The sequence below is a fragment of the Hipposideros armiger genome, unplaced genomic scaffold, assembly GCF_001890085.2.
Source record: "Hipposideros armiger isolate ML-2016 unplaced genomic scaffold, ASM189008v1 scaffold_76, whole genome shotgun sequence".
Lineage (NCBI taxonomy): Eukaryota > Metazoa > Chordata > Mammalia > Chiroptera > Hipposideridae > Hipposideros > Hipposideros armiger.
The window spans coordinates 4,030,808-4,049,074 of NW_017731426.1; the positions used below are offsets into that span (position 1 = coordinate 4,030,808).

General features: G+C 39.5%; 1 protein-coding gene across 1 annotated transcript in view; it reads left to right on the forward strand.

The window, feature by feature from the left end:
• Positions 1-643: 643 nt before the first annotated feature.
• The window catches only part of MGST1 (microsomal glutathione S-transferase 1), a 22,204-nt gene continuing 4,580 nt past the window's right edge, over positions 644-18,267 (forward strand). The window contains exons 1-3 of the mRNA XM_019643336.1: positions 644-896; positions 6,662-6,811; positions 9,294-9,379. Coding sequence (XP_019498881.1) covers positions 6,686-6,811; positions 9,294-9,379 — 212 coding nt within the window. The 5' untranslated portion in view covers positions 644-896; positions 6,662-6,685. The remainder of the gene's footprint in view (positions 897-6,661; positions 6,812-9,293; positions 9,380-18,267) is intronic.

The following is an 18,267-nucleotide window of genomic DNA, read 5'->3' on the forward strand; positions in this document are numbered from 1 at the left end:
AAAAAATAATTAAAAAAAGAAAACATATAAGTCCTTAAACATTTTTAGATAAAGCTATGGAAGCTAGACCCATAAATATTGCTGTGGGTTAGGAAGCTTGGAAATATCTCTAATCTAGATATTGATATTAGAATAACCATGCCTTCCTAAAACACTCCCTTAGCTGTCCCTGTAAAAACCATACTAAGCTGATTGTGTAAGGAACTGATCCAAAATCATCTCCTCTAGTTCCATTTTGGACTCTGAACACAAGGGGAAAGAGTGAGGAAGCAAGTTGTCTGGGATCACAGAGTTGGGAAGGCATAGGTGATCCTTGGTAAATGTTTACACTGTGGCAGTGCCAGCCTTCGCCTTGCCACAGGTGCAGGGAAAGTAAAGTTCAACGAACATAATTTTACCAACGACTTCTAACGAGTTTATTTTTCCCTAGAGATTTAAATTTTCTATAAAGCTTTTAACGCTTTCAAATTTCCACATTAAGATCTTTCTACATTGTTTCCAGCTAAATAAAAGTTAACGGCCTTTTCCCTACTTTCACTTCCATAGTTGAAATGCTCGAGGATACAGAGGTCCTCCTCTATACAACCCTTAACGTCCCCGCCCCACGAAGTAAGAGAAATGGCATTTCCGGAAGGAGGGCTTCTACAGGCGCCAAACAGAAGGATTCAAATAGGGAAACCGGTTGGCGCTGGTTCTTCTCCTAGAGAAAGAGAGATCAGGCGATTTTAGGGGAGGGCTGGGAGTCCTGCTTTAAACTCTGGAGGGCCAATTAGGAAATTAGCCAGAGTGGGCGCGGTGCTTGCGTCCCGCCCACCCGCGCCTCTGTGAAAGTCCCCGCGGTGCTGCGACCCGCCTGCTTGGACACGTCTGCTGCCTTACTCCTGCAGGGATCCACGGTACGTGCCGGGGAAGGGATGTGGAGGGAGAAGGTTTGGAGAGGGCGGCGGGCAGAAGGGGAAAGGTCGGTGGCGGGTGCAGTCTGGAGAGGTCTCTGACAGCCTGCAACATCTTTGCTCTATTTAGCTGCTAAACGTTTGCTTTTTCAGCGAATCACTTCTGAAAGTGTTCCTGTACCCTCGTCGGTAAGTTTTGCCGTTGTCAAACTCCAGGAATGAAACTTGAGAGAATAAGTCTTTTCATGTTTGAGGGATGATTTACTCACTTTTTAATTCTCAAGCCAAAGTAGCATCCACTTTGAAAGGCCCCCTTGAACTTTTGGGGAATAAAAAGGACGTGCAAGTTGTGATATTATATAAAGTCGCTGTAGTTGAAGCAATTTCTGTTCACCCTAAACGTGTAAAATCCTGAAGCAGCTCTATTTCATGGTCAAATTGGCCTCTGTGCCTGCTGAGATGGGACTTGCTACTCTTTGGTTCATTTTGATAAGGAAGAGCAATATCAGAAAGTTTAAAATAATAATAACAACAGAGTGCAGGAAGACATAGATTAGACACTGTGATATAATAATAATAATAATAATAATAATAATAATAATAATAATAATAATAATAAAGTGCACAAGGACATGGATTAGACTCTGATCTTTTTATGGCCAGTTGCCTGGAAAGCTAAGGCTAGAACTCCCTGGGAGTTTCTCCACCCTCCAATTTGGAGGAGGAAGCCAAGTGAAAGGAGTGAAAGAGAAGGGGACCCTCTGTGGGAGTTAAGGCCGCAGATAGTATTGCTATCACCGGAGGGGGCAGGTGGAAAGAAGGGTGCCTGCACGTCTTCCAAGTTCCTGCTTCCTTTGAAATAATTCCAAGGCCTCTTGGTAGTCCGGGCACCACTTTTATTTTGTCCCGGGCACCACTTTTATTTTGTCCGTTTCCCTGTGCCTGCTTTCTCTCCAGGGGGCCGTAATCAAGCATTGTGTTGTGTGGCCAGGTGGAAACTTCTCCAGGCGCCCAGCCAAGAGAAGCCTTTAAGCCAGTCAGGCCTGGAGTTCTCAGGGCCCTAAACTGCTGTGGATACCAGGCTAGACACCTTTGCATCCCCTGTGGGCTGACATTCTGGGAGTTAGGGTAGTTTGGGGCTTTGTCCACTGTTGTTTCCAAAATAAGAGGACTGTGTTGACCATTTTGGGTCCTTTTTTAAAATGGCGCATCAGTCCACATGTGGATAGTGCTCTCTGTAGCAGACAAGTACAGTTTTTCTAAAGGTTTGTTTTAGAGCAGCGTTTGTTAATCACTGAGGCTGGAAAAGGAAGTCCGCTCAGTCCCCTGAAAACAGCCTCACCCCGAATCCCCCTAGATCCACCAGCATTTTCCTCTCAGCACCTGGGTTCTGAAGCAAGTCTGCAGTCACCTCAATCCGTCAGGAAATTCGAAAACTCAGACAGCAGCAAGGGCACTGAATTGTCTTTTATTCCTTGTCTCATGTAGTGTTCTATTGGTTTCAGAAGGTGCAAAATGCAGAGTCATGGGCCTGGATGTGTGCCCATATTTTCTGTGTGTTTCACAATATTGACATTGGTTACCATAAATAAGGGAACTTTGCTCTTTTTGGCCAATAACAAAGAGAAAGATTCCTCAGTTGAGAGATGAAGACTCAATTGGTAAGGGTGGAGAGGGGAGGGGAAGATAGGAATGGCATTTGATAGAAAAAGGCCTCCAGAAGACCAGCGCCGTCTCCAGTTATTGCTAGCCTTGATGGTGGATAGCCCATGAGTTAAGACACTTGAGAAAACTGGGTTTCAGCCTTGGTCCCTCCATTGTGAATTTGGGTCAAAGGACTCACTCTATCTCAGAGCCCCAGTTTGCTTATGTGTTGAAGGTAGAGACAGACATTGTTTGTTCTATCAGTTTTCCAGATCGAGTGAGATAATGGGAAAGCTTTTTGAAAACCGTAAAATTGTATCCTCATGACCTAGAACAGTAGGAGCTACTTATTTACCGAACACTTAGAGAGCACTTACCAGGTCCCAGTGCTTTTCTAAGTACTTTCCACTTTACTCATTTAACGCTCACAGATTCCTGTGAGGGAGGAAGTATTATTAACCTCATTTTCCAGGGAAGGTAAGTAAGCCCCAGAGAAGTTCAATCACAGCTAGTAAGTGACAGAGTCGAGAGATCCAGCCGGACTCCAGTGTAGTTCCAGAGCCTGTGCGCGCAGCACGCTGCTTTTTGTCCTCTCAAAGACAGTCACCTGCTTGTTAGGGACAGAGCCCTGCTCCCTGGCGAGGCATTCTCTATTATGCCAACGGCTGATGGACAATAAAAGGAACAACACGCTGCATATCGTACTAGTTTATGTTCTATAATTTATAACTAAATTTCATATTTTGTTCTGCCTACTTTTCTTAGATTATTTCTACCTCATTCCTAGAATACACAAATCACCTCACATTTTACCCCCTTAATTATTATTTCTACAACCCTGCTCTCTTCCTCCCTGGCGACCTTTCCTGTAAAAGCTTTCAGTCATTTTGTTTGGAGCGCAGCACCCAGCTATGATGCAGGCTCAAGGCAACTTACTGACAAATCAGCTTTGAAAAAAACGTCTAGACCAGCATCACCTATTCCATGCTGTAAATGACTGCTATTTCCAATGTCTTACCTTCACTCCTCAGCTGACCCTCAGATGTGCTGGGAGTGGAAGATGTCGGTTCCAGAGAGGCGGTTCCTTCATGGACCTTTAGGGTGTGATATCAGAGGCTCCCTGTCAGCCTTTCTCCCAAAACCACATTCCTGAGGAGTTAAGCCACGTTTTGGTGACTGAGAAACACTCTTTGTGTGAGGCGCAATTTCAGTGTTGTTCACATTTAAAGGAAAAGCTTTCCATTGTCCTTTTCCTCCAACTGCTGACATCTTTGTGTTCTTTTCCCACCAAAAACAAGTGGAAGCTTCCACTTGTTCTCTACACTCTCCATACCAATTTTCACTTGAGGGAAAACGTTCTCTGGATTTTTATTCCATTGCTAAATAAACTTCATTCTGTTAACACTAGTAGAGACCTACAGAAACTTTTTTAGTTTTAAAAATTATTGTTAAATAGAAACACTTCCTACTTGATAAACTTTTCCTAAGTTTTTTTTTAATTAACATCCTTGCTGTTTCTTCAGATCTCTGTCTAAAGGCGTAGAACTAAGGGATCCCTTATTAAGCTAATTACATGAGCTCTGAAGGATAGTGCGACTTATTCATGACTTTCACCCCCTCAGTACTAGAACAAGTGCAGATACGTTAAATGTTACTGAAAGTATAATCTTGCACAGACAGTTATTGAACATACTGTGCTTTCAAGATGACGGACTTGTAGGGGTGATTTAATTTGTTACATGTATTTTGTTTTGTTTTTTTAAACTAGAATATATCATTTCTGTTTGCCTAAATCGAAGGAGTACATTTTTTGGCCGACCCTTTAAGACAGGGGTTACCTAGGAAGTTTTGGTTCCTTTATTTGCAAAATGGGAATAGTGATACCCACATTGTAGCATAATTGGAAGACAAAGAAGATAACAGCTGTGAGGGGCACCAGCAGTGCCAGCTGCGGAGTATGCATTTAGCCAATAGTAGCTGAAACAGAATTAAGCAGTTTTCAGTCTCTTGAAGGAGACAGTGCAATGTAGTTAGTGTATGAGATATGAGATCAGAGATGTGGGTTTGTGTTCCAGCTTGTCTGCTTCACATCTCTAATTCCCATTTTTTTCATCTGTAAAATTGATCTAGTTATGAGGATTTTAACATTATAATGATGAAGATTATGTAAGGCAATGCATATAAAGTACATGGCATGGTTGGACATGCAGTCAACTCAAAATTATGTCAGTCAACTCCTATAAATATTTATGTATATGTGTGTGGTTTGTATCACATTCAACAGCAGCACGTAGACAACTATATGACCAATAAGAGTATAGAAAGATTTGTAGATTTATCGATTATTGGTAGATGGATGGAGTAATTAGAATTCGATAGATGTCGGTCTAATATGGTTGCATATAGGCGTTGAGGTTTTTTTTAAGATTTTATTGGGGAATTGGGGGAAGGGGACAGCGTTGGGGAATCGGGAAAGGGGAACAGACAGGTAGACAAATTGCTGTTTTTGTTCTTCAGTCTAGTTGTGGAGGATGGCGCTTCACTGGCCCATGTTGGCATGATCATTGTGCTCTTCCCTGGTGAGGCAATCGATCGATGGCCATTGGTCCGCCGCTCACACCGGCTGCCAGCTGCTCACACTGGCTGCCACTCATGTAGCTCATGGCAGCCCACTGCAGCAGGGGCTGCAGCCTATGCAGTTGCAGGCAACTCAGCAGCCCAGCTCCAGGTCGAGCTGTTGTTCACCATCTTAGCTGTAGAGGGCGCAGCATCACTGGCCCTCAATGTGGGATCTGGACTGCTGCCCTGCTACTCAGAGCTGGCGCTCCCAAGTGAGCTCTTAACCAGCTGAGCCACTTGGCTGGCCCAGGGGTTGAGTTTTAAAGGCAGGGAAGAACATTGTCTAGAAGAGGTAGCACTCCACCCTAAGCATGTTAAATAGCATTTAAGTTTGGGTATGTGAAGAGATGTGTGTTTGTGTGGAAGCGACAGAAGGAGCAGATAGCAGAGCTGATAATGGAACAAGAAGAGGTTAAAAAGCGTGACTACCAGATAGTGTGGGGAGTTTAAATTTTAAGATTTACCCTAAATTCCTACCCACCTTGACTTCAGTATCACCAGTGTGCCTTAGCTTTGCCCCTGCACGTTCCCAATTGGACGTCCAACTCTGGACTAAGATAGTTACATTCAGTTTACCCTTGGCAGCTTTTAGATGGCATATGAAGTCACCTAAAGAATTGTGTAGAGCTAAACCTTCCCTTCGTCCTTCTATGAGAGTACCATAAATGCCACATTTTCACCTTGCATTTGCAAGCCTGTTATTTTATGTTTTGTTATCCCGCTTCTTCACTGGTGTTGGTATTTATAATGATCATGAGCATGGTGGTAGTGATGATCATGGTAAGGATACAATACAGTGTATTGAGGGTTTTCCATGGGCCTGGTGCTGTGCTAAGTATATTCCATGTGTTGTCTCAATTAAATCCTGACAGCAACACAATAAGTTAGGAGCTATTACTTGTCCCAACTTATAAATCAAATTTAGCCTTAGAGAGGCCCAGTCTTTCAACCAAGATAACCAGTGGTGGGACTGGAATTCAAATCCTGGAGACTGAGATCTGGAGTACTACTGAAATGATAACAAGCTGCAAGTTTGGTTTCTAAAAGAGGGCTTAGATTAGGTTAGATTAGAATTTAGGCATTACTAGTCAAACATTAATGGCACCACTATGTACATAGTTTGATATTTCTAAAGAGCTCAGTGCGTGAACTCTGGTCGCTTGTGTCCAATTTGTGGTTCATCTTGATGTAAAAATATGATTTTAGTTTATCTTTACAGCATTTTTTCTGTTTATCTTTGCTGGTAATACCCCCTGCATTTCCACTTTCCTTCTACTCATTTGATGTCTTCAAGCTTCTACGTCATTACATAGAACTAGAAATAAAACATAATACTGTTTATTTTGAAATTCTAGAAAGCTAAATGATTATTTTTTCTGCAAATAACCCAGGATATTTTAAAGAACAGTATGATTAATGCTGCAATATAAGCACACCAAGTGACCATCAAGTTATCTGGGGTATCTATGCCAGCTTTTCCTTATCTTGTCTATGATCTTTTTAAGATTCCAGATCAAAATTGGAAAAAAATGGTTCACGTCACCCAACTAATGGAAAATGAAGTATTCATGGCCTTTGCCTCCTATACAACGATTGTTCTTTCAAAAATGATGCTTATGAGCACTATCACTGCGTTCTATAGAATAACAAGAAAGGTAAGACTGGAGGAAATCTTTTCTTTTATGAGTGGAAATTCTGAAAAGCAATTTTCTTAGTTTATATTTTTTGTTTTTGTAAAGTCCAGTGGTACATTGTTGAATGTTGCAAATGAAATATGCAATCATTTGGTGTATTTATGGAACAGGTGCTTTCCCCCAGAAACCAGCAAATGTTTTTTTTGTTTGTTTTTAATTGTGGATTTTACCTTTGGTCATGCTGCTTAACATATGAGATTTCTGGAGTATCAAAGCTTTCAAGGAAAGTTTGTTGTTTTGAAGTTAATTTGCCAACTAGAGTTTAGAAAATATTTCCCAGACAGGTAAGTGGTGTTTTCTGCTCTGTTACAGGTAAATGATATATCTGTGGGGACAAAATTAAAAGTTCTTATTCCCACAGTAGAGCTCTTTATGGGACAAAGCATTTGAATTTTGTATATTTCTGAATTCTTAGGTGGGTGATATTGCTACCCAGCATTATATGAATGATTTAAACAAACAAACAAACAAACAAACAACTGGAGGCACAGGGAAAGTGGTAGAAAGATTTTGGAGCACATAGCCTGTATTCAGGTAGGGTTGCAACACAGTGAGGGGAGTTGAGCAAAGCTACCTTGACAAAGTAAAATGATTTTTAAATTTTTTTTGCTTATGGCCATTTTTGTTCTTTCTTTAGTATTATTAGTTTCAGATGTACAGAGCAACGTAACAGTTACGGACATTTACATCCCTTTCACTGATGTGATTCCCTGTACCTGTTCAGCAGCTCCTTCTTGAAAGCCACCTATTTCTCTCTCCTTGCCTGTCCTGAGTTTTTGTCCTCCAGAACCTTGACCTTATCTAGAGGTCCCATTCTTCCCTAAGGTATTTCCTTGTTACAGCCTTGAGGTGTAATTCCTTCCCTGAGGATATTTGCATTTTAATGGGGCCACATACCCACGTGTTAAAATCGCTCTTGCCACCAGGTGTTAGAGCAGCAGGCTATGAAGTGGCTGCCTACCACCAGCTCCAATCCACAGTGTCCTCCAGGGATATAGTGGCACCTAGGATAGCAGAAACGTACCCTGTCTTATAACACAAAGAGAAAGGAATTCACATTTGTGGAGTCCCAGTGATGTGTAACGGGAGCCATGACGCTCCTTATATGAACCAGCGCATGAAATCATTTCACATAGTTGTTAGCATTATTGTGTGAGATCCTCACTAGTCTGCTCATTTTATAGCTGAGGAACTGGAAGTCCCAGGAGTAAAGTAGCTGTCCCACAGGTTTCACATCACTAAAGGGTGTGGCTGAGATTCAAATTCATATTTGTTTAAACTCAAATCTCATGCATTTTCCATTGTAATGCATTTATTTACTTATTCTAAGTAGTATATATATTTATTGGCAATGTAGTGTGTGCCAGTCATTTACTTAAGAACAAGATAGACTTGACCTCAGAGCTGAGACTGTACCACCTTCCTGCCCCTCAGTTCTCCTCAACATTTGTATACAGAATAAATATTCATGTCATATTAAGAAAAATATTGTAATATTTATGAGATTTCTGAGCTCATATTAAGGCTAATTTTGTAGTTCATGTTTTTGTTTATTAATTTATTATAAATTATTAAGCCACGGGACATACTTAAATATTTCTTAAGTGCGCGTTTCAAGTTTCAAGGGATGCGGAAATCATTTCAACAGCATAATAATTACAGAAAGGAATACAGGAACATATGCCCTAGAACGTGTACTTGGTATTGATAGGAATGTAATTCAACTTCTTATATTTCATTATATCATTCAACCCGAAGTCGTAGTTAATTCAGAAAAAGAAAAGCAGCCTACATATCCTCAAAAAGTACAAAATACAATTCCTGCCCCTCACTCTTTTATTTTTCTAATATTCTTAACATGTAAACTTATGACTTTCAGATGAGCCAATCATTTGGAAATGTTAATATCCTTGAGAGAGGGTACATGAACATTGCTATGAAAAGATGCCAGTTCACCATAATAAAAGTCAATGACGACTTAGAATTATGACCTCTTTCCATTTTGCTTCCTTTTCACTATTTTTATACATTTGTTTTTATTTAGATTCTTATTAATGCTTCTTATTTATTTATTTATTTATTTTTTATTTTTTAGCTGAGCCATCCTGCCACCTGTTGGCAGCTCAGCAGCAGCTCAGTTCAGGCCAGGAATCAAACCGTTGTTGCTCAGAACTCGCACCCTTGAGTGAGCACGTAACCAACTGAGTCACTCGGCCGGCCCAATGCTTCTGTTTTAAAAAACATTTTGCACCGTTAATAAAAATTCAGATTTAAAATATAGATGTTCTCCCTTCCCCAAGTTTGATCTATTACTCCAATTTTTTTTTTTTTCCCTAAAAGCCATCCTGGATGCCCATATTTCTTCTGTTCAAATGGAAATAATTTAGAAAGAATACCCTGAGGTAATTTGGTATTTCAAAGTTTTTCTTGGTATTTGGGCTAGGTTTTTGCCAATCTCGAAGACTGTGGCAAAGGAGAAAATGCCAAGAAGTATCTTCGGGTAGATGACAGAGTGGAACGTGTACGAAGGTAAACCCACGGTCTCCTTAAATTGCTTACTTGGATCAAAGGATTTTGGTCAAGATGTTCTAAATGTTGGGGTATTGAAGAACAAGAAAGAAAAGTCAGTCATCTTACCTAGTCCATATGATAATTACAGAAAATGAGGGATCTAGAAGCCTCCAACCATCACTGCAATTGCACATACTGCCAATTTTGCTATACTTTTCTATGCATCTTGTCAGACTTAATGACTTTGTTCTGTGTAGGGATGTATCAAAACTAATGACAGGTAGGAGATAGGAGGAGAATGGTAGATTCTTGCAATTTTGTCATCTTTCTCCAGAGGCGAGACTGTCAACTTTGTGTAAAAAATGAAGAGCTAGGTATTTTTGCATAAGGTTGAAAATACAGATGTGAGAAGTCTCCCTCTCTCTCCTTTCTGTCTTTGTCTCTCTCTCCTTTGTAGACATTATGTTTAATGTATTGAGAATTCAATGAACAATGAAAAGTAATAAGCCAAGATATCATCCACACAGCTCCCTAACAATACAATTAATATACTTATTTTAAAAGCACATTGAATTTTACTCTGGAGTTATATTTCTTAATTCTTGTCATAAAGTAAGGTAAATTACAAAATTATTTTTCAGCTTTACTAAAGTATAATTGACAAACAAAATTGTAAGACATTTAAAGGGTACAACTTCATGATTTAATATACATATCCATTGTAAAAGGATCCTCTCATCATGTTAATTAACGCATCCATCACCTCACCCCTTTTTTGGAGGGAGGGAGCATATTTAAATTCTACTTTCTTAGCAAACTTCAATTATACAGTACCGTGTTATCAACTGTTGTCACCGTGTTACACATTAGATCCTCAGACTTCACTCATCTTATAACTGAACCTTTATATCCTTTTACCAAACTCCTCTTGTTTCCCCCACTTCGCAGCCTTTGGCAACCACTTTTCTACTCTCTACTTCTATAAGTTTGACTTTTTTTCTTTAGATTTCCCCATATAAATGATACAACATAGTATTTGTCTTTGTCTGGCTTATTTCACTTAGCATAATGCCCTCCAGGTTTATCCATGTTGTTGTGAATGACAGGATTTTCTTTTTTAAGGCTGACTAATATTTTACTGTATGTATATACCACATTTTCTTTATCCATTCATCTATTGCTGGACATGAGTTCTTTGAGGAACTTGGCTATTACAAGAATAAAGCCGCAGTGAACACGGGAATACACACATCTCTTCAAGGCAATGCTTTCTTTTCCTCTGGCTATGTACTCAGAAATGGGATTGATGGATCATATGGTAGTTCAATTTTTAATTTCTTGAAGAACCTCTATGCAGTTTTCCAGAGTGACTGTACCAGTGACTGTTTTACATTCCCAAAAACAGTGTGTAGGGGTTCCCTTTTCTCTTTATCGTTGCCAGCATTTGTTACCTCTTGTCTTTTTTATAATAACTATCCTGATATATGTGAGGTGATAATTGTGGTTTTATTGGCATTTCCTTGATGATTAGCAATGTTGAGCACCTTTTAATGTACCTGGTGGCCTTTTGTATGTCTTCTTTGAAAAAAATGTGTATTTGGGTCCTTTGCCCATTTTTGAATTGGGTTATTTTTTTTTTGTCTATTGAGTTGTATGAGTTCTTCGTATATTTTTGGATATTAACCCCTTATCAGATATGTGGTTTACAAATATTTTTCCCTATTACATAGGTTGCCTTTCCATTTTGTTGATGATTTTCTTTGCTAAGCAGATGTTTTTTAGTGTGATATAGTCCCACTTGTGGTTTTGTTGTGTTTGTTTTGTTTTGCCTTTGCTTTTGGTGTCAAGCCCAAAAAAATCATTGCCAATACCCATGTCCAGGAAGTTACCCTCTATGCTTTCTTCTAGGAGTTTTATGTTGCAGTTCTTACGTGCACATCTTTAATCCATGTTGAGTTGATTTTTATGTACAGCGTAATGTCAGGTCCAGTTTCATTCTTTTGCCTTTGGAAATCCAGTTTTTCCAACAGAATTTATTGAGTGAAAGCCCTGTTGCCTATGAGAGTCAGGTGGTCCAGGGACCTGTCCCTTGTGCTGCAGCTATGAAAGCTGAGGCACACATGTTTGCACAAGCTCCCTCCAGGACAATGCTGGTGACTTGGAGCGGGCTAACGGGTAAGGGCAGGGTAAGGGCAGGGTAAGGGCAGGGGAGGTGTCTGCTGGCTTTCCCTTTGCTGGGAAGAATCAAAGCCATGCCTTTGGTGAGAGTTAAATTAGAAGCCTGACCCTCTGGTAGCAGCTTTTAAAGTATGCAGCTGGATTCCTTTCAGGGAAATACTGAGAAATGGGCATTTTTATCTCTTTCCTCTGTGCTAAGCCCCAGGGGGTAGCCAGTTAAGAACTCCTTCTTTTTGCCACAGTCGATGGGAAGCACCTTGGCTATCAGAACCAGGCCATCTGGGGACCCATGCTTCAGGTGGCAGTGAAAGAGCGGGGGCACAGACACGTGTGTACAAGCTCCTTCCTGGGGATACAGGATACTGGCAGTGGGCTACAGGGGAATGGCAGGGACATGTGTGCGAGCTTCCCCAGTCTCTGGGGAGGATTACAGTCAAGCCCTGAATGTATGCTAAATTATAAACATGACCCTCAGGCAGCAGCTTTCAAAGTATGTAGACGGAACTTGTTCAGGAAAAGCCTGAGAGATGGGTGCTTTTGCCTGCTCCCTCTGCTCTGAGTCCTAGAGGGAAAGCTATACTAAGTGCTCTGTGCCCATTAACAGCTGCTCCTTTGTTTACTGTTGACGTGTGAGTCTCATGGATACAAACTTCAGCAGCTTTCACAGCTAGATGCTTTGGGGGTCCATCCCTCAAGTGGGAGTCTTAAACCTTGGAGTGCTAAATATAGGGTCCAAACCCTTTACTCCTTAGAAAGAAGCTGGGAGTTGAGTGTTCCCTCCCAATTAATTGTATGATACTGTGCCAGGGATAAGGTTTATGGTGAGATGTACCTCAGCCTTTCCTACCCATTTTGATGTGGGTATTTTTTTTATTCGCTCAGTGTGTAGACGTTGCTCGTCTATTGGGTTATCGGAAAGGTCATGATGTATTTTTTTTATGTGTTTCATTGCAAAAATGCGTCATGACTTTTCCGACAACCCAATAGTTTCTGGATTTATTCAGAGTGAATTGCTCTGTGTGTAGCTGTATAGTCACTGTGTCTCTGTGAAGAGGGCCCTTTAGAAGCCCCCTATGTTGCCATCTTGGTTGACCTCCCTTCAAATTCTTACATTCAGGTTGCATTGCCAATCCATTGGTTACCTTTCTCTAGCATGTGAAACATAAAAGTTACATACCATCTTCTCATTTAGTATTTTCTGATGCTCATCCAAGCTGGTACAATTTTAGAAATATTTCAAGGAATAGATAAAATTATATAAAATTAAAGAAACAGTGAAAAGTTTTTCTAGCTGTACTTAAATGTACAGATATTTAGTTTTGTGATGCAGGGTTAAGATAGGAAACATAATGAGTATATTTGTGACTAACTTCCTCAGTTGGATGAATATGAATAGAAAGTGAAATGGAGACTGAGAGAAATGAGATTTATTTCTGTCATTCAGCTATCAGCTGAAGTCTCTAGATCTTTTAGGATCTAGATCATATTTGCATCCCTTTTTCAATTCCATGTGAAGGTCTGAAACCCCGCCCAAAGTTCCTGCAGATTGCCTTATGGGATATATTCTCAAGATTAATTCTCAATCTGGGTTCCTGCATTTGTGCATGTTTCCATTTTCTGCATTATGTTAGGCCGACTTAGACTTGTCCCTTGTCTCAACTCTCTCAGCAAATTAACTAAACAAATGGGGGTAAACATAGACTTGAATAAATTGAGGTACAGAGGAATTTAAACTATGGCAACACAAATATTTCAAGTTGTGTGTTAGACTTTTATGCTCTAACAGTGTCCTTCCGCATCCACTCCCTGGGAAATTGCACTGCACCCTCTTCACCTCAAGTAATGCTCAGCATTATACCGTTTTGAGTGCTGATTACCGAACTCAAGTTTGGCTGCTTGCCGATTGTGAGCCAGCGATGAGCGACTAGAGTTGGAAAGAAAAGTAGGTTTAATCAAAATGCTGGCATTCCAGGAATATGGCGGACTATCATCCCAAAGACCACCTTCCCATAGTACCTAGAATGGTGAAGAGATTTTGTAGGTCCCCAGGAAGTAGCAGAACAAAGAAAAGGGAGAGTTAGTCACGTGACTCCGTAGTGCTGACGTCCAGGAGAGCGTCTCCGGGTGTCCAGTTTGTTCCGTGGTGGTCCGGTCTTAGGGGTGATTCATGTGTCATATGATGGAAAATTGCAGTCCAGATTTTTACAGGCTAATTGCAGGCTTCCAGCTGTTTGAGTGCTGCATCAGTTTGTTGTCAGTCAGCATTCTGACAGTTAGTCAGATTAACAAGGCATGTATGCATGTAGCCGTAAGAAAACAAACTTTTTGAATTAGATAGGAGGGAAAGGAAACAAGAAAAATAAACTAATTTGTTAAATCTTGAAAAGTACGCCGGCACCCTCACAGGCTTTTTTGTCACATGTACTTTTCCACCCTTCCAGTACTAAAATTAAATTCAGATATTTTACTTATGCAAAAATGTTTAACCCCAAGTTCTTTATCAACCAAGAATGTTTGTCTTCTCAGAGGATGTCTGTACTAGATAGTTAGAATAAAATTTTAACTTCTGTGTCACTTACTTTTATATGTGTTAATTTGGCATTCCTACTGAGTGAATTGGCCAGTGTTGAAAATGTCTTTGCCAAGAATATGGATCTAAAATAGTTTGAGGACAAAGAATCAATGTGAAATTTTCAAACAGTATCAGAGGAAAAATTATAAATGTTTTGATGAAAAAGGGCAAAAATTAGGAAAAAGCTAGTAAAGCTTTGTGAAGTTACAAAAACCACTCGAGACATTAATCATTTAAAGTGTTGCCTCTTTTTATGCATCACATCTGAGCAGACAATCACATACATGATGCTAATGATGACCCTATACTTGTAACGTTGCCCAGGACTTGAAAGTGATAACAATTAGACCCTCAATGACATTAGTAAAATTGAAAGGAAGATCTAAGTAAGTCTCGTGCTTAACAAAAGATTTTTGGGGATTTAAAATTCTTCCTCACTCTCACTTCCCAATCCCTACTTCAACCTCCATTCCCAAAGGATTGTACTTCTAGAGGAAAATTCCATTTTCTAAGCTGATCTTCTAGTCCAGTTGTGAAAAACAAATAAATTTTAGTGAAGTAATTGACAGTAGTTGTGAAATGAGTCAGTGTGCTTGAGGAGGTGCGGCTACTGTGCACAGCACCCCCTGGTGACCAGACACTGCCTTTTCAGTGTGTCAAGAGAAGAAAATCTAAGAAAAACATGTCCAGTTTCCATCTGGGTTTTTTGAGACATTATTGACCCAATCAAATGTTAATAACAACACACTTTTGGAGATACTTTCCAGAGAAAGAGTTGTCAGTATACAGTATTACCTTTCCACTTTTAATCTAGACATTATTATTATTATTACTTCAACATGTAATTGTAAAGCTGTTCCTGTTAGCATATTTCAATGGCAGAGACTGAATAGGGCTACAAATGAAGTGAAAGGTATACTTTCAGGTATGAAGTATTGAGAAAATTAATACATACACATATGGAACAATTAATTAAAAGCATAAAGAAATGTGTGTTGAAATGTCAAGATCAGTAGCCTAAAGTAAGTTATTTATATTCTGGACAGAGAGAAATCAGTGGTGATTAGAAAACATTTTACATATGCATTTATTTAATTCTATCTAACCTTGTTCTAGAAAGAGTTCAAGACCATATACATTAAATACAGCAAGACAAAAAGCAAGTTGTAAGGTAATCAGGGCAGCCGGAGAAATACAGGGAATCGTTTAAAAGAAAAACAGAAAGCTTGGGTTTGGTGTTTAGGGAAAGGAGAGCCATTTAGAATATACTCTCTTCAAAGGCTGAGAATACCCCTTCACTAAGCATGTGCAGTGGAGTCTAGGTGACACTTGCTGGGGATTCTGTCAAGGGCCTGAAAAACATGGGCTAAGAGTTGAACTAGATGACTTCCCTTCTGGCCCAATGTATGAACAAAGCATTTACTGAGAAATTACTGTGTGTCACTGTTACTTCTTCTATTGGGATTATATAAAATAATTTTAAGAATGAATTCCTGCCCTTGAAGACTTTATAACTTTTCCCCTGAAAATAAGACCAACATGCACGTAGTCAATACAGAACAATATAAATCAGTCTCCCATTAGATGTTAAGCTGTGTGGTATGAGGTTTAAGTTCCTAGGGTATTTAGGAAGAATTTCATGAAGGAAGAATGTGAAGGATACTAGGATTTAGAAAAAGTTAGCGATCATGTCGATTTGGGAAAATTTCTCTGTGGGAATTTGGACACACTGCTGTATGCTGAGCGTGAAGAACTTTGGCTGAGATGGGGAGTCAGGAAAAGTGGCGTGAAGCTTCTTTTGTAGTTGGCCACCCCCGGCAATTCTCAGACACATAGCAGCTCTGGTCCATGACAGATTGATACTGAGATCCAAGAGGTTCTAATCTGAGAGGGGAGAGGTAATGACGGGACTGTCATGAGCACATAGCAGGTCTGGTGAGAAGGTCAAACAGTGATACCAAGGGACATCTGCCCAAAGAGAGGAAAATGGGAACACCAGTCATGGCGTGGGAGGATAGATAGACCCAGGGTGAAAGTGGCCACACATAAAGACGGATGTCCACCTGGTAATAGATTTGGTAGCCATCTAGAAATGACACAAAAATGAAGGAAGATGCTATTCTAGGATGAACTCCAGCATTTGAGCAGAGAAAAGGTGACAGTGGAAGGGTGATGGTGAACTCCAGCAGGTGCTTACTGGGAGAGCTGGCTAAGTGTTTGCCTGAGGCAGAGTCTAAAAAGTACAGCGTACAAAATGGCATAAATTAGCAAAAAATATGGGTTCCTCTTGAAAACAGGCCTTAACAGGACAATCAGGAATGTTATCTTTGAGAATGTTTTGAGGGCAGGAAAAGAGAATTGAAGAAAAATAAGATAGAGAGGGAGGCCGGAAAAAATGAAGTATAGTCAAAGCCTTGGCCCTGATGTTTTTGTCCTCTGTCCCCGTTGAAGCTTGTTGCCTGTGTTGTCCTTGACTTTCTTCTCTGTTTTAAAACTGCATTCTGTTTGCCAATCACTTAATACAAGCTTAGACATGCACAGTTTTTCTTTTCCACAGGGCCTTCCTTTTAAAGGTTCTCTGCAACTTTGAAATATCTGTTCTTTTAAAACGCTGTGAAGGACAAAACTAACATGCCTAAGAGTGGAGGTGAAGCTATATCTGTGGCCCAGCAGGAGAGTCCAGAGGACCCAGACAAATACCCTTGGTGTAATTGGTGAAATAGGCTCTTCTTTAGTATTTCTGTCCGTTCTTGCCCACCTTACTCTCAGTAGCCCTTGGGTTTTTCCATGAAAGAGCAGACATGAACATTCATCTCTTTCTGTCTTAGCTTTTATTCAGGAACAGGTAGTTCTTTATTTGAATCTATCAAAACCATTACTTACCTAGGTTACTGTCACCTTCTTCATACCTTTATGTTGTCTTCACCTCTGTCAGGCAGCCTTAGAGATAATCCACGGAAAACAGGAGAAAGGAAGGGAGGGGAAGAGAGTGGTGATCACTGAGCACACAGTATGTCATAATTATCATATATATATATATATATATATATATGTATATATATATGTATATATATATACACATATATATATACATATATATAATTTTTTTTGCTAAAAAAAGAGGGTAACAGAAACCAAATATTTTTCATTTTAAAATATGTATTGATATCTGATAAACGCTATCAAAATCTCAATTTCTACTCTAGATTCTAAAGCAATTTTTAATTCAGGAGACTTAAACAGGAACATGAGATTTTAAAATTAAGTACTTTAAAAAGTATCAAATCAATAATAGATGTGCCTTGTATTCACACTCCTAGCCAGAGAAGCCAAGGTCTCATGAATTGGAGGAAAACCTGTGGCTAAACCATGCTTTGTGTTTTCTTCTGGCTGTGGTATAAAGATAAAATTTAAAAACATATCTTTCTGTTGTCTATCTTTTTTGTGTATAGTTTCTACTTTGCTTCTTTACTTAGCTAATTCCTTTTGTAATTTGAGGATAGATTGGCTAAAACCTTACCCATATTTAGTTAGGCTTGTTATATATTCCTGTTATTCTGTTATTTGGATGTTGAGAGCATGAGATTCTTGATATTAAGTTGGTAAATTAATTCTTGGCAACCTGTGGTTTGGGTGAATGAGCAAGGATTATCTCAGGAACCATTTTGAAGACTAGTAAAAGTGAGGGTGGAGTCTTAAGAAAGATATTTTATAAGAAAAATGTTAACTTGCTATTGTATGAACTCTGGAAGGAAAAGTATTTCATATCTACAGAAATGACATGAGTTTTATTATATAGATGCAGTTTTAATATCCTTGAAAGTTCAAAATGCCTTCTCTGTTCTATGTTGAGATGCACTAAAAACAAAAGGAAGCAAAAATAAGACATTCTAAATAAAAGCCAAGTGGGTAAAAACAAGGCAGTTTGAGAGAAATAAAATGAGTCTTACTTTGTATTTTTAAGACCCATTAAAACTTGCATTTAGTTTCAGAAGATAGGAAAAAATGAATATATTTCTGCTCATTTTACAATTAGTGTTTTACTAGTCATCTTTTTCCACAGGGCCCACCTGAATGACCTTGAAAATATTGTGCCATTTGTTGGTATTGGCCTTTTGTATTCCTTAAGTGGCCCAGACCTCTCTACAGCCATCAT